This window comes from Solenopsis invicta, chromosome 3 (genome assembly GCF_016802725.1).
Source record: "Solenopsis invicta isolate M01_SB chromosome 3, UNIL_Sinv_3.0, whole genome shotgun sequence".
Taxonomy (NCBI): domain Eukaryota; kingdom Metazoa; phylum Arthropoda; class Insecta; order Hymenoptera; family Formicidae; genus Solenopsis; species Solenopsis invicta.
Genome location: NC_052666.1, coordinates 26,765,422 through 26,790,191, shown reverse-complemented (window position 1 = coordinate 26,790,191; position 24,770 = coordinate 26,765,422). Strand labels below are relative to the sequence as shown.

At 36.3% G+C, this 24,770-nt stretch overlaps 1 protein-coding gene across 3 annotated transcripts in view; it reads left to right on the top strand.

Moving 5' to 3' along the window:
- Positions 1–24,770, top strand: part of LOC105207885 (alpha-mannosidase 2) — a 154,406-nt gene that overhangs the window by 92,209 nt on the left and 37,427 nt on the right. For all 3 annotated transcript variants that reach the window (XM_011177549.3, XM_039446986.1, XM_026133176.2), the window contains one exon: positions 23,792–23,884. In XM_011177549.3, coding sequence (XP_011175851.1) covers positions 23,792–23,884 — 93 coding nt within the window. The remainder of the gene's footprint in view (positions 1–23,791; positions 23,885–24,770) is intronic.

Below are 24,770 nucleotides of genomic sequence, written 5' to 3'. Positions count from 1 at the left end.
TGCGCAAATTCAAAAAGTTCGCGAACGATATAATCCCGTAACCTACATTTCGAGAGTAAACCGTAAGGGTCGTAAAAAATTAATTACCAGGATACTTAGACATCGAATAAAAGTCGGATAAAAAAGACGCGGGGTGGAGAAACTTTCGCAGTAAATGGCGCCACTAATGACAACGCTCGTCATTGCGCTCGGCGCGGTATACGCGAGCGCGGAGACGACGAATCGATTTTACGTGCCAGATGACGTTTCGCGATTCTGAAAATTTACGAGGCCAGTTTATTTTTTCGTCATCGCCACAGTCTGGCAAAACCCGTCGCTATTAAGAAGTGGAAGGAGTCAAACGCCCGCGCCGGCCAGCAATAAATGACAAAAACCGTGTTCTAAATTGCATCGGGTAAAAGCCAACCTGAAAACCATATCTGGAACTTTGTGCTTATGAAAGAATTATTGACCAATTAAAGTATCTTAATTTGTTCCTTTGTATGTAAGGGAATCTTAAAGTAAAGTACCATTAACGTCAATTGATGTCCTAAAGGACCTAAAGTAATATCTACAGATGTTGTATCGAGAAAAAGAGCCAACGTCTAATATATATCTAGAACATACTCTGCTCTTCAGTTCGCATTAATCTCGTGATTTAATTCGGAAACTTGCGTAATTAGCAATCTCGCTCGATATTCCGGCATAATGAGGCACATTACTCTTCGAACGGCTTACGCGGAAATAAATATAGCCCCGAGCACTTAAATAGCTGCAAGTCAAAGATTCCTAAACCGGGATCATGCTCGTCGAAACTTCGTAGCATCGCGCTTCTCTCTCTCTCTCTCTCTCTCTCTCTCTCTCTCTCTCTCTCTCTCTCTCTCGTCGCATTTCGCGAAATTAGTTCCTCCGCGGAAGTACGCCATTCTCATTAATTATGTAATCGCGTTTCGTTACGCTCGCGCTTCCCCCGTCTCCTCTCGCTCCTCCATCTTTCTTGCTCGCGACCTTGTTTAATTCGCGTTCTCATTCTTTGAATGCCTGTGACATCTCTCGCAAGAAGTCAAATAGGCCACGTGAAGTTTTTCGTTCTGTGTGGCAACGTCTTCGAGATAGAAGTCCCGTCGTGCCGGATTTTTCCCACCGATTTTTCCCCAACCGCATCTGCATTTACACATTGAATTTCTCACGGCGGGAAAAAAAACATGTGCGTGGTCGAAAATGTTTTTTGGCAGTCGAGTTTTTTTTTTTATATAAATTTCACCGTCAAATTTCCGGAAATCTGAGCGATACGCCGAGGTTGGCGTTTCGCGGAAATAAAATGCATCGACGAAAAAACACATTCTTCGTATATTGTTTTTGCAGCTTGTTCATACACGCAATCAAGAAAAAATTAGGAAGCACAACGAGTTTGAGAGCGAGACGATGTAGAATTAATTTTAGCGTTATTAGCGTTCCTTGAATAATTTTCCGCAATAAATTGGCAGTAAGTTTTTATCTTTTTCTCAAAGACAGAGGGGAAGGAGACAGAACGATCGACATGGGTTATCTTCAAGATTTACGGATACGAAAACGAATCGTTTGTCCTCGCATAATAACCGTTCTCCACATTATGGAGAAAGCAACGTGGATATCGTGGCTATTCAGAGGAAAACGAATTTTCGTAATATCGCTTTTACTCTCGTATTACGGTTCACAATGCCGGCTTTATAAGATCTCATTCTCTTTTCTCTCCATCGGAGTGGATCACCAAGTAGGACGCGCTGACTGCGCCACTTTTTTAATCACGGTTAAGTCCGGAAAGATTCAACTTCTTTGACCGCGCTGGTTCATAAATGAACCTATATTTTTGGGGATGTGAATAATGACTCGAAAGAGAGAGAGAAAGAGAGAAAAAGTTAGACAGCCGTCATCTTTTTTAAATCATAAAAATGGTAGTTATACTTTGTATATGAAAATATTACAACTGCGAATCATTTTCATTTACTTTTATGCACAATTTTTCAATCAAACGACTTAAAAAAGTGAAAAAGAAATGCTAATTTATGAGAAATTTAATTTACATTCATCAGAAAAAATTAACGTTCGATTATCTGGCTATAGTTAAACAGAAAAAAAAATTGCTTTAATAACATGTAATATTACACTGAGAAAGAAAAATTACTAAATTTCAATAAACATTTATTTGAATACTGGTAATGAAATATTTACTAAATATAAATAAATATTTAGTACAAGAGCCATTAATTTAACTATTATTTTTTTGTCGAGTAAACATTTATGTACCGTAAATAAATATTTCATTGCAAGCATTCAAACAAATATTTATTAAAATCGAGTAATTTTTTTCTCTCAGTGTAATACGGGGAAAAGTCTCGACTTCGATTAAAAATATCGAAAGACGTGGTTGCGAGGAAAAGCGAGTGATATAGGTCTTCATATTTGGTGTAACGTTTCTAAAGTAAAGTCTAACGTTTTATGTACCTTGGTGCAGTATACTCTTTGAACAAATAGATGTCACGGCGCATACAAGTCAATCGATATTTAATTAGACGTCTCGCACGGCAGCTTGCCTGTTCTTCGCCCGTAACGCTTATTACTGTGTACCGCTACTCGCAGTTAAGGACGAATTAATTAAGCTTGCCGTTAGACGAGCATGCACACGTACGTATGTACGCGCATTTCAATCCGTTGTTGCTACAGCTACGTCGTTTTATGCCCGCCGCCGCCAGTCGGAAACAACAATTCGCTATTGATTTAGCCGATAAATGGAATTAAATACTCACGCGTAGCGCTAAACCGGGCGAGCGGGCAGACGGGCGTGCTTTTGTGCTTAATCGCGTTGCTGCCGCTGCATTTCCGTTTCCTGCGGCAACAAACGCCAGTCGTTTTAGCAGCGTACTCGCACTTTTCATCGACATTACGGGCTTAACACGAGTGCCTTCGATCACGAGGCCGTTTTAGAATCGCGACGCAATAATCATAAACTCGTATCGCTAATCGTTAAGCGAAACGCACGTCGATAAACTGTTGCCTTCATCGTTTTTACGCGCCACACATCTCGTCATCCTTTCGTGATCCCACCCGCGGTTCAAAATTTTATTTGACACACACTTAATTTTCATTAATTATTGCCTGCGATACGAGACACGGATAAATGAAAAAAAATGTCTTTGTATTCCATTTATCACAAAAGTGACAAATTGTGATAATCGATTTTATCTGGAACTGCTGTCAATGCGTTTAAAAAAAGGATATTAAATTATCGCAATACACACACACACACACACACACACACACACACTCTCTCTCTTCGTTTGTCTCTTTCTCTCTGGAAGTTCATAAGCGTGTCACCGTTGCGTCACGTGAAAGATTATCGAGTTGATTTACGCCGCCCCGCGCCAGCCGGTGTTTAGCCGCGGTTTCGTGCGAGTTTGAAAAATGAGGAGCTTAATTTCAATTTGCCATTGACCAGGGTGGTAGGCTTCGCGTGCTCCTCGCACGATCGCGCACGCCGATAACCCTCGCTGGTTATCGCGACGACGACTATCGATTAGAACGGTTCGCTTAGCAAACTCTCATCGCCGGCTTCCCGACGTCGCGTAACGGCTTAGCCCTTTCGGATCCGGTGTCCGTTACAACGACCTTTCCCCCGGTGTCGAGAATGAAACTCCCCCTGCTTCTCGTTTGCGAGAACCGTATAAAAAAATAAAAATTAAAAAAAACCATATACAAGTCTCGGTTTTATTGCGCATAAATATTTTAACGGCGCAATTGGCGAACGAGGAGCGACAATGGTACGAAATATATCGCGATAGCGTATAATCGTAGCGAAATTTTTCATTCGCTATGTGTGTACCGTATATAGCGATTAACGCGCACTTTACACACGAGCGAGTTTCGGTCGGTGCGATATATTCGGTGTCGATCGAACGAATTAAACGACGGCGAATCGTGGTTAATCGCACGAAAACACGAGGAGAACGGCCCTAGGGTGATAAAAAATGCGCTGATACTGGCAAATGTACAAAACGAAAGGGGAGGATAAGTGCAATATGTATGGCATCGATTATTCGAAGAAAATCGAATAAATTTTTTGTCCAATTTTATTATTGCAAGGTTCGGTAAAAAAAAAAACAATTGCCAAACGCATTCCCGGATACAAAGGGAGAGATTTATGTATTAAATTTAAATATTATTGTTAAGTATTAAATTTAACATTCAATTAAATAATAATTGTGCAACCGCTGCCATAAACATTTGCGCCTGCACAAAACTGGTAATATTTTGTTTAAACGATTTAATTTGTATTTGAAAAATATAAATTGTAATTTATCCATTTATTTAATTAATAAAATTATAAAGTAAAAACGTAACAAAATATATGGCAACTAAATGCGCGAAAGCGCGGTTTTGCATCACGTTTGATCTTATTGGTCTTCCACAAGTACTTTCGCAGGCCTTTTCATCAAAGTAAATCGATCTAAATGAAATACGAAGAGGAAAATATTTTTTACACTGTTTTCGGTGGTATCTTTTCTCTAAAAAAAAAATAAAAAAAAAAAAAAAAAAAAAAATTGCCAAGCGGCGGGCAGGTTAATCCACCGAGTTCCTCAGTGGGGAAGTGGACTCTTGTCGGAAAAGAAACGAAGCGTTCGCCCGTGAACGCAAATCGGGAAATCGAATTCCGTGCGCCGCTTCGGGTTAGGCATTATCGGCTTTTAATCAAGTTCGTTCCTTTTTCGTCCACTCCTTTCCCTTCTCATCTTCTGACGTGCCTCTTTGCTTTTGTGAGAGCCGCTCTTCATTCGCATGCTCGAGCAGCACAGCAGTTAGTTAATCGAAGTCTTGCTCGCGCGTTGCATTGGCGGGAGAAAAAGAGAAATGCGAAGTATAAAGAAAAAAGAAAATCTTTTTAGCTACTCCGTGATATCACAATTTAAAGCCATGAATCGAATTTTATCAGAAAATTCACAGCACGCGAGTGAAGTTAATTATCTGATTCAGCGTATGTTAATTAGAATAGTTTTAAATTAAAATAAACGTAATAATTGCGCAATTAAAATTCGCAGTTATAATTCTATCACGACTCTACAATAATTATTAAATAAATATTTCCTTTTGTGTCGCTCTCTTATAATAATTTAATTATAACTCGGGAAAAATCCTGTTTACTTTTAGGTTTTAATTATCGTCTCTCTTCGCGCAACACTTTATATTAATATTAAATTACCGTTCTTCTCTATTCTCACTTTAATTTCTTTCAACGCCACAACTCGCCGCTCGCTTTATATTCGTTTCTCTCGCTCCAGTCGTGCCCGGCCATCAAGGCAGGGAAAAAAGCGCATCGTTCGTCCAGGGGAGACCGCTATTATTCGATGTCGCCGTATTTGCCGGCGGAAATTTGGAAACGCGCGAGTCTACCGAATAAATATCGCGTCGCGATTCGTGCGACGTACCGACTAATGGAAATCCCAGAGCCGACTGCAGCGGAAAGTTTTTGGACTCTGCCCAGCCATCAATTTTCCGACCCTCTGTTGCTGCGGAATCCGCGCGCATCCTCGTGATGTCTCCCGCGCTTTTCCCTAACCCTCTGTTGTTCCCCTTTTTCCCGTCCGTCTTTCGCGATCGATCGACACATTTTTGTCGGCTTTCGCCGCGCGCTCGTGAAATATCCCGCGGAGACGTTCGCGTCCGGGGAAAGTTTTTGCAGCGAGGAAGATCGTGTTGTTTTCTTAATTTTTGTACGTACTACTTTGGTGGAGGCGGGAAGGAGGGGAGGACTATATGCTTTGGTATATTTCATCGATGAGAAAAATATCGATGATAATGTAGCATCAACGGACGTGAAACATCGTCACATCGACGCTACGACGACGACGACGACGACGATGAGACGTTTCCCTTCCGGCCATAATACGGATGAGGGAAACTTTTTCTATTACTCCTCGCGAAGGAAACTTTTCGAAGGAAGCTATCGGGCTATCCGGAGTGCGTATGGAAGCTCTATATCGTTTTTTTTACTACTCGTGCCTCGCGAAACTATTCCGGCGAGGAAACGACATACGTGACAGTAAACACTATACATCTCCACAATAAGAGAAAGCGCTGAAATGTCATCACTCTGAAATTTACGCGAATTATCGTGAAGCGTAAATTTTATTTTAAAAAATGCTGACATTTTTTTATAATAAAAAATACAAACATTTTTTTTAAACTTTTACGCTTATTTATTGAGTTACTAAACAAAAGCTAATTTGTCATTTAACAATTACAATTTTCAAGAAATATTCTCACGAAAATGTGAAGTGAAATTTTAATCAGCCTTAATTTAATTGGCTTAATTGGTAAAAGCAATACTCCTTTTAAAAGATTAAATTAAAGCAGGAAGGTCGAAATGTTTCTTAAGCACTGGGGAAAAACGTCGACAATGGCTCGACACGTGTCGCCTTTAATGAAACGCCAACCATTAAATTATCATCAGAAACACGAGGGAGCCGCGTTTCTTCTTGTCACCCTACGATATCCCAGAAATAACCCGAAAAGTTTCCAGTTATACAGGCCCACGCGTAAGACATATAACACCTTAAAGTCTATTTACAGTTCTACAGAACGTATCCTTAGAGATAGTCTACTTATTCTTTATTTTCTCGTAAAAAATATTTACGAAATATTTTATACGAGGATGCTCGTTCATCTTTCAGTCGTTCGAAGGCGGTGAAGACATGAATTGTGCGAACAATACTTTCCTTTCCTCTTTATTACTTTTGGAAGATGTTTTTACCAATAACAAACAGTCTGTCAACTTTCGTTATATTCATTTTTATTTCATTAATTTCATCATTCTACAAATTAATTGTACACTGAGAAAAGAATAGCTACCGAATTTGCGTGAAATAATGCCAACTAAATACTTGGTTAATATAACCAAAAATAATTTTACTTTTCCGATAAGTATAGTACTTATTAAATTTGGTTATACTTAATTAAGTCCAAATATTTAAAAAGGTAAAATTATTTTTTCTTACATTAACTAAATATTAAATTGGCATTATTTCACTCAACATTTAACATTTATTAAACCCTTTCCAATGTACAATGCAAACGGTCTAAAGTGTCATTTGTCAAGAACGCTTGAATTAAAAAGTCACATATACAACAAAACATTTTTGCACGTCGAGATGATTTTTTTTTTTTTTTTTTATGGACGAGTGAATTCGCGATGTCGAGTAGGTGCAAAAACGGGCATACGCGGACTACGCGCTGAATGGAAATCCGGCGCGAGTCAGTTTCTGCGTTAGCCCTCGTGTTATCTCGGTCGCCAAGGGCGACATACCGAAACATGTCGGCCCTGCACACCCTCTCTCTCCCGTTTCGTTTCGCACAGCGTGATGTCGTACCTACCCTGGTTCACTGCTCGAATGAATAATGCGGCATGCTCGCACACAGGCTCGCACACGTACGCACATGTACGGACGCACACTGGCGCGTACAGGTCGACTCTCAACCCGGTCTCGCGCAACCTGCTTTAGTCGGTACGCGTGCGTATCCACTTGCCATCAATGTGAGGACTGTCGCGGTCCTGCTGCACATTTTCCAGGAACACATTTCCGCCGACTGACCCGATCCGCCCTCCTCCACTTTGCCGCACAGATTCCGGCACCTGTGAATTCTTTCGGTCGGTTTCCACGCGACTCGATTCTGTACGCAAAATACTGTGTGACCTACTTGATTCTTCAAAAGTTTCGCGCAATAAATCTTTTTCCCAGAGAGTTCTCTAGATTTCCGTACAAAATTTTTACTGTCAAGTTAAGATATATCTTCTTAAACATCTATTTTCCTCGCGTCGCGTTAAACTGATTCATTCAAATAGAAATTTAATGCATTACGCATCGGATATTCTTTGATCTGATTTTGTAATTCCTATATATGGAGTCCTCAAAATTTCCTTCCGCTTTAAGTAACAAAAATATACCGCGCTCGTGAAAGGATTAGAAAGTCCCGAGAATACGTCCATTTTCATTTGTTACCGTACTTTCAATTTTCATTAATACGTCGTTCCATTAAAACGATTTTTCTTCCCGCTCTTCTTACATTCATATGCTTCCACATCATTCTATTCCTATGTATATGGAGACTTAACGTTGCTGGCTGTTATTTTTAATTTTCTAAGTTCATTTCTCTGTTACGTATTTTCAGTCTAAAATTTCCCTCCTTTCATTATTTTAATCAGAGAAAGGAAAAATTGAAGAAAAAAAGTATTTTTCGCCAGTTGTATGTAACTCGTGTCGTTGCCGACTCGACGTTTTTACTCAATCGCGCAATTGCATACATACATATAAAACTCGTAAGCGTGTTTGTTATCTCACCCTTAGGGTGCGAATGTAGAATCAATGTACCTATACGTGACCCAATTGAATAGTCGAAGACTTTAGAATTCGCCGGAAGGAAAGGGGCCAGCGCTGTCTCCGTTTTCTTTCGCGTCCTCTCTCACCCCGTCGCGCGTCATCGTCATTGAACACGTTCCGGATCCCGTGAAAGGGTGGGTCTTCTGATCAACGGATCCTATTTCGACTCGAGTTACCTCTCGCCATTGCCGTTGCGGTGTGCACAGTGTAGAAAAAAGAACCGTACGTTACGCGATCACATAACGTACGTGCCGGGCTTGTAGAGTGGCGAATTCTGGATAAATAAATGGCGAAAGACGTTTTATTGTACGATATGATTATGCATCTAGCTTCTAAATTCGGCGTTACTTCCGCGAAGCTGCATTACATCAGTTTTCTATTAATGGCGAATTCAGATGATAAGGAAAGATAGTTTTTTTTTGACCGTGCTATTCTGTGGAACTATTAGATATTTGTAAAAATATAAGTTTGTAGTTTGATTTAGTTGTACCAAGTAAAGCATAAAAAGTGCTTTACATATAATTTTAGTGATACAGAGGATTATGTGCTGCTCTATGAAAGATTTTTTATTATTTGAGAGAAAGAGAGAGAGAGTATATTCAAAATAAGTAATCTTTGAAGAGTTTTCTTAATCTCATAAAGTGACATATAGTTAATGACATATAGTTAGCATATACATTTCATCTTATATTTTAAGTGTTTCTATATTGTTAAATAATTTTAGAAAAAAAATTGTTTAAATTAAAAATTTAATATTGTTAATTTTTAGCTACAACTTATAAAAATTGTGAAAAAAAAATGTGCGTGAGCAAATTTTGTACTTTTGACTGGTAACAGGTATTGATTAACCTTTAAAAAAAAGTAAAACTGAAGTAAACTTTAAATAAAGGTAAAGGTAAATTTTTGAAAAGACATGAGAAAAGATTTTTATTAAAATGGAATTTGTAATACGGATATGTTCTTTGTCTTTATATTATTTTAGCTTGTTTAAATTAATTTTCATATATTTTATGTAAAACTTTATAATATAAGGAAATATTAAAAATATTAAAATAAAAAAATATATGAAGTTATCTTAACTTCTTTACACATGATTAGTTTCTTTTATGTTATCAGTTTGAGGTATAACATGGATGTTATATCTTTGACCAGAATTCAATTTTTTTTTAATGTTAAAAGAATATGAAAAATAACAATTTAAATGAACAACAATATCTATGAACATCATACTGGAAAGAATATTTTAAAATTATTTTTATTTTTTTAGATACCAAATAAAATTTGCACAATAAAAAAAATGTCAAAATGTCAAAGGTTTACCACCTTCTTCTACATTGCAACTTTTTTTACAGACGAATACAGAAAATTAAAAAAAAAATAATAGAAATTCTTATATAAAAAAAGGGGATTGTTATATGCGATATTGATTATTCTCGTGTATAATAATGCGCGACGCCAAATATAAACCGATGTTTGCACAATCTCGACGCTTTTACAAAATTGCATTGCAATATAAAAGACGATCAGATTTCAATCGATTATTGCTACGTTGATGGATTGCTCTTGTTTGTGTATTACTCAATAAAATCTGATTACATCGCGTATCTTGCTTCGCGCGGACTCTTTGTCCGCCTCGCAATTTTTCTGCCTTTTTCCACGAACGTCGATAAAGTGTCAACGATTACGTACCTTCTATGAATTATGAAGCGATATCTCACGAGAATAAAAACGACGGTTTTATTAAATTTGCAAATAGGAAGGCGTATTTTAAATATTACATATCCGACGACTTGGTTTAGAATTGCAAATGTAGACTCGATATCGACCGGAAAAGCGATATATCGAATGATTAATAACTAAAATTGTATATTCCTCGAAATGTTACAATACAGACTGTACTAGTACACATTAGGTATTATATATATATAACTTCAATAAATAATTACTAATGGATTGTTTGGGAAATAAATATGGCTAATATTAGTTATTTGTACTAGTTTAATCGTTTACCACGAGATAAACATTTCTTTCTGATTTCGTGTTATAATTTTTCACAAAAACGCGTTATTCATATTTTTATAATTTTCTAAAAATATAAATTCTAAAATAAAATAAATAAATAAATGATAAGATATAGATCATGATATATTTTTCAAATAACTTTAATTTAATGCTACTCTGAATCAATGAAATAACTTACTCATTTGTAATGCATAACTTTAATTTAATGCTACTCTGAATCAATGAAATAACTTACTCATTTGTAATGCTATACTTATAACTGTGATCATCAATGTGACTATTCATTATCTTTCAGTGATTAAGAGGGGGAGGAGAGGGGAAGTACTCATATATCGGAATCAGTATATTATTACTGAAAAATACTGCATACATCAATGATCGATGTAGTTGGCGCTGAAATTAGACGTTTCACTCTGTCATTCAGTGAATAATATATTGATTCCGATTTAGAGATACGTCAATTGGAATTTCGATAAAAAGAATTGTATGATTTCTTTTCTTATGAAATATTCAGTAGCTGATATTTCATTATTTCATATATTAACCCATTTTCATATCATTGCAATATGTTTGTTTTATCTTTCACCTATTTTCTGTCGAATAAATGTAATGAAAGTCATAAACACAAGTACATCTGTACAAAATACCTGTAAATTTGCTAATGACGTCATTGATTTGCGCGAATAAAAGTTTATTTATGCAATTTCACCGTTTATCCGCGCATTACTCGCTTTTACATTTACATATCTATGAATCGTCCATTTTCATATTTTTGCCATGCACGAACGAGTTATTATATATCTCTCTACGGACAGCATTATTTTTATGAAATTCTATAATTTTATAAAATTATGTCGCATATAAAAAAAAATTCTATAATTCTGAAAAATTCTATAACTAAAAAAGTAATCATCTTATCTACTACATTAATATTGCTTCTGTTATTTCTTTTGCTATTTAATTGAAATAATTATCTATATAATTATCTATAGAAAATATTAAATTTTAAGAAGGCCAATTGTGATTTATCAGAGATTTAGTGAAAGTGTTCACGAACAATTTCTAATATTATCGATCGATTCCTATGTATACCTCTAGTTATTGCATTAACCTTACATAAGAATTCTGAAGCAAGGTATAGCAAAAGCTGCAAGTAAGACACTTAAATGCATGACATCGGATGGACCTTGACCATACCTCCTTCCTAGGAACTTATACAATATCGAGGTGATCACGTTTATTCAACTGAAATTTCAACGTGAAAATTAATAACATTACCAAAAACCGAACGCATTTTTTCGTTACATTTTCTACATATCTATATTTTTTAGAATTAAAGTTTAAGAAAATAATATTATAAACTTCAAAGATATTTCTATATCTTTTAAGTTTATAATATTATTCTCTTAAACTTTTATTTTCAGATTGGAATAATACCTATAATATTCATAATTAGTCCTTCGAAAAAGACTTTTTATAAAATACTTTTAAATACTTAAATCCTTTTTCGTCTCTATCTGATTAATAAAATTGGCTTTGTATAATTGAGTGTATATGTTGTAGACGACGAACTTGTATTTATCTTGCAAACGTTATATTTCTGACAAACGAAGATAATCCAGCTGTGTATGAACGATAATCTCGTTATGTAACAGAAGACATGTAGACTGCAGAAGCTATGAAACATAACCGCGGCTGTGTGCTCAGATATTATACACTAAATTCCCTCGACCAAAATTCCGCCTATGGTTATCGGCTATCAGGTGTTTCCTCTCCATTGATCGATTTCGGTAATGTCCTGACACGATAATGACCACAGAAGCCAAAAATGCAAATAACTAAACCTATAATCTCCGCCCTGAATCACCGTTAAGTGAATTCCCATATAGACGCAAAACCATAAACGGTACCATCAATTTGACGATCATAAATTTTAACATATTAGCTACAATTGCATAAATTTTATATCTCCTTACCCGTACTTCTTTTAATTGTGTTTCAAATTTACGTTATTAAAATAATTTTACAAAAATTTGGATTACAATTCTTCATAAATTTTGCACTGAGAATCGTTGAAATTAATAGAAGCATCGTTTATTAATCAAAGATACGAGTAAGTGATTCTTGACACGTATATTCATGTCACTCATTACGCGCCTCTGTTCTTCCTATAAACGTCCTGAGAATCGCCAATTGACACAGTTAATGGAGTAATACATCAACGATATGCATTTTCGAGGGATTCTGTCGCTCGCGTTATTACACTCTAAATGTATTATATTGTGCATACGTTGCCGACCTACCGCGTGCAATCTGTGCGTCATATTGTTAAATAGCCTAAAGCACCGTCGGAGCGACGCGTCGAATTGAACTAACTTCGTTCGGCGCATTATCGTCTTCACACTACATGACGTAATAATCGATAATATATTGCTGCACTCTAACTTTATAAATATATATACACACACACATATATATATATATATATATATATATATATATATATTTATTTATTTATGTAAATAAGTGTATATAATATGATCTTTTAGCATTTCAATATATTTAAACTAGTCATCAATCATATCATCGACTGACGTGTCGAGGTGCATCGGCAATACGGATTTTGTTGTGCACCTTGGTTATTTTTAATGGAATTTTTAATGCTTATGTATATTGCATCTATCACACAACGTTTGACTGTTTTACATTGATGATATCAATTTCCACAGTGATGATATATTAATAATTTTCACAGAACAGCATTAAATTATTGAGGCATTCGAAATTATTTTAACCGTTTCCTTGTAGTTTCTGCATAATGCGCGCATCAATTATTCTGCCAAAAGAACAATTGACTCGATATCTTTTTACTCATGAGTTTCGGATCTTTTTTCCAATCGCGCCACAGGATTACTATTGAATTCAACACTGCAATCACTCTCAACAACTGTCTGTTTAAATAGTTGTTCCTGAATAATACATTTGTTGAATATTCTACATACCTGATCGATTTAGCAACTCCGGTCTGTTAAAGAGTTAAATTTGACGCGTTCTAACTTCAAACCAGATTCCAAATCTCAGTTTGAAACAAAATTTACAACATCAGTCAAATAATATATTCAATTAATAATCTGTACTAATTATTATCATCACGAGATATTTTTTTAACAAATCTTCTTTTAACTTTTATAAATTTATATCCTCGTTTAAACGAATGTGCTAATATATAATAAATATATTAACACATTCGTTATGTGCTGACATAACATTATATATATATGTATAAAAATATATTTAATATTTTAATAATTATATTATCATTTTTAATAATTATAATAAATTCATAGGCTCTGTTACAAAGAACTTCTCAATGATTCTGTCACTCGATATCCGACTATACAATTTATTTCCTCCGCGAACTTCTTCGTTTCTTTTCGATAGAGCGTTTCGTTAGCCTTGTCGTGACGTGCCGGTTTCTCCTGTGTGCGCGCGCGGAAAAATCGGAGCTTGATCTTTCCGGTAAATTTCCAGGTGTCATGGTATGAGCAATTAGGACGACGCGACGCCATCGGGACGCCACCACGGCCGGACGTTTCTGGCAAACGCAATTTATCGCGGACTCGTTGAACAAAATGCATCCGATGCCGTCATCATTGCGTCGCGACGGCAACGTGTTGCGCATCGTCGACGGCGCATTACACGCATTACACGTCGTAAATTTTGTTTCGCTCGCCGTATGATCGCGACCGACGCGATCGCGCGATAATGCGGCGAGAGAGTAATTTTATTCGCGTCTCGTGTAGAATAATTTGTCCGCGTTCCGACGTTGCGCCGCCCGTAGCAAAATCGACGTTTTCGTGTGCACGAAAACGTCGATTGTTATTTCAACAACGGATTCAACAACGACCGATTTCGAATGAATTTTTTTAAAATGTCTAGGTTAATGAAATTTAACACCCTGCGCGTTGCTTTTCAGCGTATTCGCTCCACGCATTGGGGGTCGCGACTCTGAGTTAATTTTCATTACTTTTTACAAGTACAAAAAATTCTTCTCTGACGTACATATAAAATGCTTCAACCGAATAAGACCCAGCATTAAATAAAATCCACTTTTGAATTTATCATTTAAAAATGCGTGTAGAGTTATACGCGTTTAAAAGATATGTCATAGAAAGAGGATGAAGAGGTTTTTTGTTTTAAGAAATTTTGTTTTTGTGATTGATAATCATTTTAAAACCAATTTAGAAGATAACGTTTAGTTTCTCTATAATTTCCAATTTATTTATTTTTGTATTTAAGCCTTATTATATTCATGAATATATAAAACAAGGCCCAATGTCAGATGTTTTGAAAAGAATTTCTTAAATTTATTTAGAAATATTCGATAGAAAAGATATATTTTATTTTTGCGGCTCATTGAAATAAAAATGTTATTTTTACAAAGTTTGTTTCAATATCCTCATAAATATAAAATTACCAAAAAAAAGTAAATTAACTGAGTCTTATCCGGTTTAAGTATTACTTCAACATCTCTAGAATGTACTCGTATGGTTATTTATTTTAAAAAATTGTATACAAATATTACAATTAATTACAGTTCTTTTACTTTTGAAGGAAAAGAAATTTACAGGACAAAATTGTCGAATCGTGTTGTACAGAGTGTCAAGTCTAACCGTGCAGATTTATCCATTTCGTTTCATTGCTTTTTTAAATAAATAATTATATCAACTTAAAAAAAGCGTATCTTTTTTTAAATAAGAAAATTTCCGTAGCATAAAGCTCAGCTAAAGAACAGCTGTTCAGACGGGTTCGAAATAATCATTCTCAATTAGGACTCTTGATGTTGGAGCGTTAAATGTTGCAAGGCCAAGAATAATTCATTCTCCCTTCTGGCCCATACGAAACGGTAAACGTCAGTTCACGAGCGACATAAATGACTCTTTTTCTTCGTGAAACTAACCCCGCGTAAATTGGCGGCGATAAACGCGCCAACGAGGTCAGGAGTGCATCCTTGCTGATGCGTCGCGTCGCACCGAGTGCATCGTCCCCCGATGCGTTCGACGGTAATCTCTTCTCCCCTGCGTCGTGGAGGGAAACCGTGAACCACTCTCCGTCAATCACGTGTCGGGAACAAAGGAGCGCTTTAGTGCGCTGGATGCACCCATTTGCCTTCGCTTCGCCGGCCCCGTCATTGCCGTCGTTTACGTGTCTCCTTTGACGCGCTATTAGACGACGACGACGAGGAAAATAAACCTACGAACGGCACCCCTTCGACCCCCCTCCTCCCCTCTTTCAACTGTATCCTCCACCACCCTGCGCTCGATATCGAATTTCTCTCATGGAATTGTCGTTTCTCCAGGGTATTGTAAACTGCCATCGAGCAAGATCCCCGTTCGAGAGAGTCGCGTTTGTCGTCAATTTATTTTTCACGGTGAGAAGTACCCCGCCGCGAATAATTACCTCTTTCCACGTCTTTTCCGTTTGCTTGGCGGGAAAGCTCCGCTTTCAATAGCGAGTCAAGTTTGTTCGGTGGTATAACTGTCGTATTTAAGAACATTGATCTCTCTTTTAGGAGTTTCTTTTTGAACCCTAATGAAAAATAAATTAATTTTTTGTCTACCGTATTGAAGCAATTAGATAAGTAAATATGATATATAAGCATTATTCTCTCCGTCTCCCTTCGGAGACGGAACCGGAGACGATTCAGATGTGAAAGAAAAATTAAAATGGAACACGAGATCGAATTTGTACAGCGCGAGGTATGAAAATACAGGAATATAAATATTTGAGTTAAATTTAAAGTCTGGTCTCTCTGCGAATTAACATTTCACAGATATTCTCTTCACATTAATATCGGACGTCTCTTGCAGCGCGAGAATCGTAATAAAGATTATTATTATTATTATTCCACATATGTGTGTGAAAATTGAATTAATAAAAAAGAGCTGAATTAAATTAACAAAAAGTATTCGCAGTTTATGTCAAAATATGAGGCAGCGATTTTAATGAATCATCCTGTTCTCTCTTTCTCTCTCTTTCTTTTTCCCTGATAATTCATGTACAATAATTAAAGTCCGCACGTAATTCAAGTGCAACTCGAGGCAATTAATTCGATGTATTTTACGCGCTGTTACGTCACTTTGTTACATCCCCACATCCAACAAACTCGGTTTCTCTCCGCGTCATTTGTGACAAATGAGACCATCTTCTTCCCGCTCCTTCTCTGCTTTCTCTGCTCTTTTTTTTTCGAAACGAGATTAAATCGTTGGCGGCTTTACATGTATACGAGCAATATAACTTAATACAAAAAGATATATCGATGGAAAAGTCGCCTGTATTTAATTCCTGACAGTGGAATGTTGTGTTCTAGAAATTCCTTAACGACGAATACCATCCGTAATTAAAGCTCGATATATAATACGTAATATATACTCAATCTACTTACGATATATAATATTTAATCCGATACGTAAATTATTTAATCTATAACACAGTAATTAAATTTGAACAAATTTAACTGTACAATTTTCATAACGACTTGAAAGATTACTGATCCTTATCTATATCATTTCTTACAGTTACAATGTTAAAAGCTTATGCTATCGAAATTCATTCATAATGAGAAATAAGAAATAATGAAAGAAATCTGATTTTTTTATTTAAGTACTTCAAATATTCAAGATAATTTATGTAAACTTTCATTGCGAGGCAAAGACCAGTTCTACAAGATAAACAAAACTATTTATGTATTTACAACATAACTAAACTGACAAGCACAATAGAACTTTGTGTAAATCATCTCGAATACTAAAGTGCTTACACAAAAAAATTGAGATTTTTCTTAATGTTGTAAAAAATTGTTTAACTTTTAATAACAAATAGAATAAATATACTACAAAACTTATGTTATTAAATAAAAATAAAATCTTATTCACATAATTTTTATATGTACATTAGTTTATTCAAATTTTATCTACTTTGGAGGGACCGTATGTCTGATACATCTCCTTAATCTGTAGCTAAAATTAAATGCGTTATAGGATCTATACTATTTTTTACTAATATTGATTAAGAATCTTTTTATAATCATATTTTGCGCGCATCTTGCCTCTCAAAATCACTCCGTATTTTTCGCATCGCAAATAGGATTACCGACATCGTTCGGCGACCGTGATGATGATATGCTGCGGTCAAAGTGCAAAAGGAAGGCGAGATTAATGGACGAACGGACCGGCCGCAGGCCGTGTAGCATGCAGTTAGTGCAGTTTTTAAGGACAGAAACGCTTTTATCGCGTCGCTCGTCTTTTAGCCGCGGCACTTGCAGTAATCTACTCTTGCAAAAATGTAGTTCACCGAGGTTAAAGCCGCGCCCGCTGCAGTGGTGCCCGGTTGGCTTTACGAACGAAAATAACATTTCGTTGGAACGACGTCGGGGTACTTCCGCAAATTGCGTGAAGGAATTCTTACACACGCATCAAAGCAGCACGAAACGCTCGCAATGTATCTATTGAAAGGGCTTCGAAAAGGATGTGACAAGCGTAGAGTAGAAGCTTGCACGTACACTGAACAAACTATATGTATTCCTAGAATCAACGGTATATTAAAATCTGCCAAAATTCCAAAACCAACTTTATCCAATTTTATTTATCGCTATAAATAATCCTTTTTTTTTTAATTTTTTAAAAAGAGAGAGAGAGAGAGAAAGTGCATGTATAATCTTTTTTTTAATAATTATGAAATTTGAACACTCAAAACGCGGAAAACTTCGAATTTTCCGCGTTTTTGAGAGAGTACCGCGAGAGAATTTCACAATCTCAACTGACAGCCTCGTACGCCTATTAATCCACTGCATGCATCGCACGGATCCTATCCATCGCTTCAACTTTGAGTAGACTGTCGGCGATGCGCGCGTTCGGATCGATCGTTGAGTATCTGCGGGACGTCAATCTACCCGCCGTTCGCAAACTTATTCCGGGGCCTCCCCATTCCTGGCCCGTGGAGTGCAGTAGATTTCGCGTGAAGCGCGCGAATCGACGCGGCAGTATTTCGGTACGTTCGTTTGACCCGATCGATTTCGGCGATCCCGACGAATCGCGTTGTATATCGCCCGTGCGGTCGTTAACTACGGCGCCATGCTGTACACGTCTACGTACACATTAGCACTTTGCCCCTAATGTGGATGAAAATTAATGAAACTTGAACTTCGGGTACGAAACTATCCAAGGTTCAAATTAATGTTCTCCGGAAATATTTACCGTTTTCATATCAGATGTAGAATTTATAGCGCTTATCTTTATTACGATGATGTCTAAGGCCGTACACGCAGTGGAGGAATAGTAGGAAGAAGAATTAAAATTTTAGAATCAGTTTTTTTATTGAATATTAATTGAATTTACAATAGCTGTTAATGCGATATAATGAGAAATAAATGTGCTACACAAAACACAACATAACTTATTTATTCATAATGTTTATCAAGGAGATTGATTTTAAAATTCTAATTCCTATTTTTAATATCTAATATTTCTCCATTGTTTGCAGGGCCTAGGAACATTCATTCCATAGATAGCATCAATTATTTTAAAAAATTTATTCGATAAGTATTGCTCACATTACTGAGGCATAAAAAATAAAATAAAATACATAATTTGACACGAAGAAAAATACACAGTCGAAAAACATGTGATTAAAATATTCTGAAAAGAATATTTTACATCAGAGAAGAAGGTTTCATCAAAATGTTTTATTAGTTACGATAGTTGGGCTTTTGTTAGAATTAAGTAAAAAAAATCTGAAGTAACACGACTTGCAATATATTAAGAAGCTAATTCTAATTTATATAGAATTATCAGGATACTCATTATCGCTCGATCGGAATTTGAGAAACGCTGTTATCGGGATTCAAATGTGTCGCGTGAAAGAAGAAGATACCAATCGGTCTTCGAGGCGAATAACGAGCTTCTTCTAAAACGGTTAAAGTGGTTCTTGTAAAACCGTACGCAGTTGCCCGGGAGTCTCCTGCGGGACTTGTGTCGATAAGATAGCGTTACTTCGATATCCCTTTAAGACCCGTCCGTTCGTTCTCATCCCCTCGGCATCTTCCTAAGATCGCTATCCTCCGAGGAAATATCCTCTCCTTCCGGGATACCCCGTAAAACGCTTCATCTTCATTCGCTCCCGTGTACCGGAAGGGAGTCGGACGGACGGGATAGTTAGTGCAATTGGAGCAAAAGAACATTTTCCCGCGCGATCGACCGACGTCATTGTAGTTCCGTTAAAATTGGAATTCGGAATTAAAATTGATCTTAAAGTAGCAGTCGTAGAATTCTATAATAATTATGGTAGTCCGTACGGAATTTGGTAAAATTATAAAGTATTAATAGAGCGCGTAATTTTATGCTCTAATAACTGAAACTGTTTGCGAAAAGTTGTTTTCCTTATAAATTCTTCAGCTACTTTCTAAAAATGTTTGCACGTGAATACAAATTGACGGAATAATTTGTTAAATTTGCGATAAATCGAGAAATAATTCGCATTAAATAATGTTTTTCCACGCAAGTCGATACGCTTACGTAGAAAAACATTATTTAATGCGAATTATTTCTCAATTTATAAAAGCTCAACGTACTCAAAGTATTCACGAATTTTTCGCCATTGGTAAGAAAAGAGCGGCTGATTCGATCCTATCTGAAGCCGAACGAAGCGGCCGAAAGGAGATGGAATCCAGAAGATCCGAAAATATCTTCTCCTTCCTACCTAAATAATCCCGGGTGAAAGAAGCTACCTCGGCCGATGGATTAGAGAGCGAAGCTTTTCGATGTTTAATTAACGTCGACGGGATAAGCTCCGTTACAAGAAAGCTCGACCGATCGTCGGATAATCGGAGAGCCTCGTGGAAGAAGACCCTTCCGTGGGATATATCTCGATGGTGAGTCCGTTGGGCTCGATGTACGAGCTCTTCACTTGGGATTTAATTTTGACTCGGCTTTATCTCCGCCGTCGATCCCGGATTTATGGTGATTAATTCGCTTGGCTTGCTGTTGATAGAAATTAAAACGGGACAGTCCCTCGGCTGGCCGCTCTCAGTTTGTTTTAATATGCGATAATTGTGTCATTGCCACTTTATTCTTCGAGTAATTATTTTTCGAATAGCGAAGTGCGAAGAAAAAATTTTCAATTTAATAATTGGAAATTTGATAGTGTTAACAGCTGAAAAAAAAATGCTGTAATATGAAACAAAACGTAGTTCGATTCAATTAAATTTTATTTATTTAATTATATTTATTATTGTCTTTGCTTTCAATCTTTTTGCTTCGTTAATACTGTTATTGAATTAATAAGATATTTCGAATTAGATTGATGCTGTTGATTCGATAGCATTTTTTCTCTGTATACAATATAAACAATTATACATTATGCATTGCACGCATACTCGTAATAATTTAACTTTTATAATAAATGTTTTCATTCAATGTATTTTAAATAACTTTTTTTAGAATTATTTGTAAAATTCTGCAGATAAATTTTTGATTAGAAGGTAAAAAGATATGACTAAATTTCAACGTTTTAATTGACATTCCAATAGCTAAGAATCGATAATAATTTAATAATATTTCCGTCATTCTTTGCGAGGAAAATTTTCTATTGCTCTCTCGTGCTTTGAAAAAAAATGAAATATATATATATTTCATGATATTAACGCGTATTTTACAATGTAGATTTGACAATCTACATTGCGATCTTTGTGCCTGGAGCACGAATCATATCGATTACCTTAATTTCATCGCTTAGCATAATTTGCAATATCAGTTCGCAACATCAATTTATGAGTCTCGTATTTCGCGTATCACAGTTCTATCGAGAGAGAGAGAGAGAGAGAGAGAGAGAGAGAGAGAGAGGAGAGAGAGAGAGAGAGATGCACGGGTGATTAATTATCAGCGATAGGACCCGATTCCACGCTATTGCGCTTACTCGAGTGTCTGCGGTCACTTCAGCAGCGGCATTCCGGCCGTTAAAACGTTATCTTGATTGGCAGGCACGAAGTAGGTAGCACCGTCGAAATTTAATGGCCGGATTGATATCATATTATATCCGCCGTCTCGCCGCCTCGGCCGTACGGCTGCTCGGGATTTTCCGCGGTTTCGAGGTTGCGCCGAAACCGGGAGTCTTCGAATTTTGTGGTATCTGTGCCGATGCACGGCGCGGCGCGTCCGGATCTGCGTAATCGATGTTTAGAACCTGGCCGAATCAGATTCCTCGTGAATTCCAATTTCGCTCTACTTCATTACTTCCCATCCTCGAGCCCATTCGCGCCGTAGACGGTATTCAAGCGATATTATTGCCGTTTCTACAGAGTGTTCCGGAAGCCACCGGAACTAGCGCGTATATAAATCCGGCAACAAATCAAGCTTTTGCCGAGCGACTCTTATTTATCTAAAGGTCGCTAACGCTAAATAACGCTGAAACTCATAAAAAGTTATATAGTATATTTCTTTTTAAATCGAGATTTAAATATTTGTTAAAATCATATGCGCTGAAAAAACTGTATTCTCAACTCGAGAATTTTCCTCTTATTTTTATCGTATTCTCTTTTAAAATAGGCATCGAAAGGATTTTCTTTGAAAGGAATTTTTTTAGCAGAGTAGCAAATATTTTTAACTTTTATAAAAATATAGAAGTATTAAGATAAAATTATAGAATTTACTGTAGGACTGGTCTTTCACAAATACAAAATAAAAATGTAATTTTAAAAGATTTAACTTATTGGAACATTTTTTTCGCTGAAGTTTAAATATGAAAACAAACTAATAAAAATTAATACTGATCTTTAAAACAATGTACGTTGTCTGAGGCGATTAGGTTGGCTCTTTGAACGCTTTTCATCGTCTTCTTATCCATTATTTAAATATTATGACGTTTAAAAGGCTTTGAGCGCTAAATGCACTGCGCTGGCTATGTTAAATTAATAACTACATAACGTTGGAAATATGAAATAAAATTTGCATAGAATGTTACTATCCAGAAGTTCATTAAGAGAAATGTCATCTTAATTTCAAAGGAAATAAATAAAAATATATTCTGATTCATTAAGTATATGTATTAAAATAAACTTGTAAAGTATATAGTTCTCTCATTTCAAAAATTTTTTTGTTGCATTTACCTTTGCTTAGATCTTCAAAGTCTAATTTGTAAAAATCTTTTAATATTTATCATGGGATATTTTACTTGTCGAAGTATCACGATTAAAACAATCGCTGTTTTTTTCATTTTACTTTTCATATTTGTGCTTAGCAAGACGTTCAAGATTTTGCACAGAAAAGAATTTAGTATCAAATCAACAATCTTTGTTTCATAAATAAGCAAGAATATAAAATCTTGGAAGAATTTATAGCCTTAAACAGACATAATTTTGCTTACATGAAGAGAAAAATTTTCTTCATATAAGCAACTTGTGTCTGTTTAAGGATTATAAATTCTTCCAAGAAGATTTTCTTGCTTATATATGAAACAACGATTGTTGATTTGATATTAATTTTTTTTCCGTGTGAAACACTATATGTACATTTTTTATTATATATTTATATATTATATATATATATATTCTTTTATATATTAAACAAAATCGTAGAACGTTGGCTTTGTTATCTAAAGCCATGCTTGTCGTAAGATCAGCGCGAGAAAATCTCAATGGAAAGCGACGCTTTCGTGCAAAGTCAACATCATCGTGATTTCGTTACGTGCGTTTACCTTATCGACAAGGTATCGCGTCAAAACTGTTACCACGATAAAGCTTTTATTAACACGCGGCAATAAAAGGAAGCAATGCACGCGAGGTCGCGGGGAAAAAAAATAACGAGCGCCATGAACAGATCTAACATTTTTAATCGTTGTAACGTAATTCGACAAGGCAGCGTTATCGCGATACAAAAACTAATAAAGTTAATGTTTTATGAAACCTGCAAAAAGGCAAATGGGAGGGGAGATCAGACTAAATTTTGGGGAAGCACAAAATTGTACACGTAATTATCAGGTTCACGAAGTTTCGTGAAAGGTATACGCGGCAATATTTTGCAGTATACATTTAAGCAATAAGCGCGAAACATAATTACATTAAAGGCGAGCGAGATCGATTAATCTTTCCTCGCGAAATTACCAACACATCCATCAACTCTCTTCTGACTTCACCGAACAAAAGTACAACAACAGCATACGCGTATTATATACGTACGTTATTGCCTCATTCTGCGATATTGTGCGCCGGGCAAGTGCTACGGGCGCCCGCGAAATTTACGTCTTTGCGGCCTTTTCGTTTTATTAGCCACGAAGCAATATACGTTGGTTTAGCCACGAAATTTCTAACGGTTGTTTACCTTGTCTTGCAGCCCTCGTGGATGCGGAGTCGAGAGTACTGGGACGACAGTTTCGAGGCACGTTTCGCGGAGCTGCGGAAAGATCCGACAAGACCACCGTTGAAGGTAAGTTAATTAATTGTTAAAATATTCACGCGGACACGTGGACGGAGTCGCGTGTACATGGTTACCCTAAATTGGATTGTCCAATAAAGAAACCTTTCGTCCTTAACCTTAACACAACCAACGTTTGACGACCATCATATTAAGAGCGCACAATTATGCGTATGACACATCACAAATTTTAGAATGACGTTCGTTCGCGATCTAATCTAATTTCATTATGGTAAAAGAGTCGGTTAAAAATAATTACGACAAATAAGACAAACATTAAAATCATTAAAATTCAGTTTAATAATGAATCAAATAATATTGTATAGAATCTCATAAAAGCTCATTATTCATCGAGTTTATATTGTAAAATTATGAAGGCACAACGAATGCATTTATTATCACAAAGTTTCTGATTCTACTCGCGTTTATCATATTATATTTTATTCTATTCACTCGTAATGTGTATTTTACATATACCGTGGTAAAAAAACATTAAAATAGCGCAGCTGCAAGCTGCAGGCAATTACAAGTACTAGGAAAGAGGGGGGGGGGAGGGGAGTAAAGAGATTATTGTATAAAATTATCAGATATATAAGAGTAGAGTGTAAGACGATATAAACAGTGCAGGAAACGTCTGGGGCGAATGCGAGCTATCCGCGTTCGCTCGTGCGAGAGCTCTTCTCAGTGCTTTCACGTTGCCGTTAATGCGAGGGCGAAGATTTACGACGCCGTGGGAGTGTAAAAAGCTCGTCTGACGCGCCCTGGGAGAATCGTGAAATCGGGAAGGAGGCTTTGTTTACGACGTTATGAAGCATTTCGATCTTCTTTCGAGTTACCCTTGCGATTTGCTTTCCGCAGCTGCCTGCTTGAATTTATCATATCCCCACACATACATTTC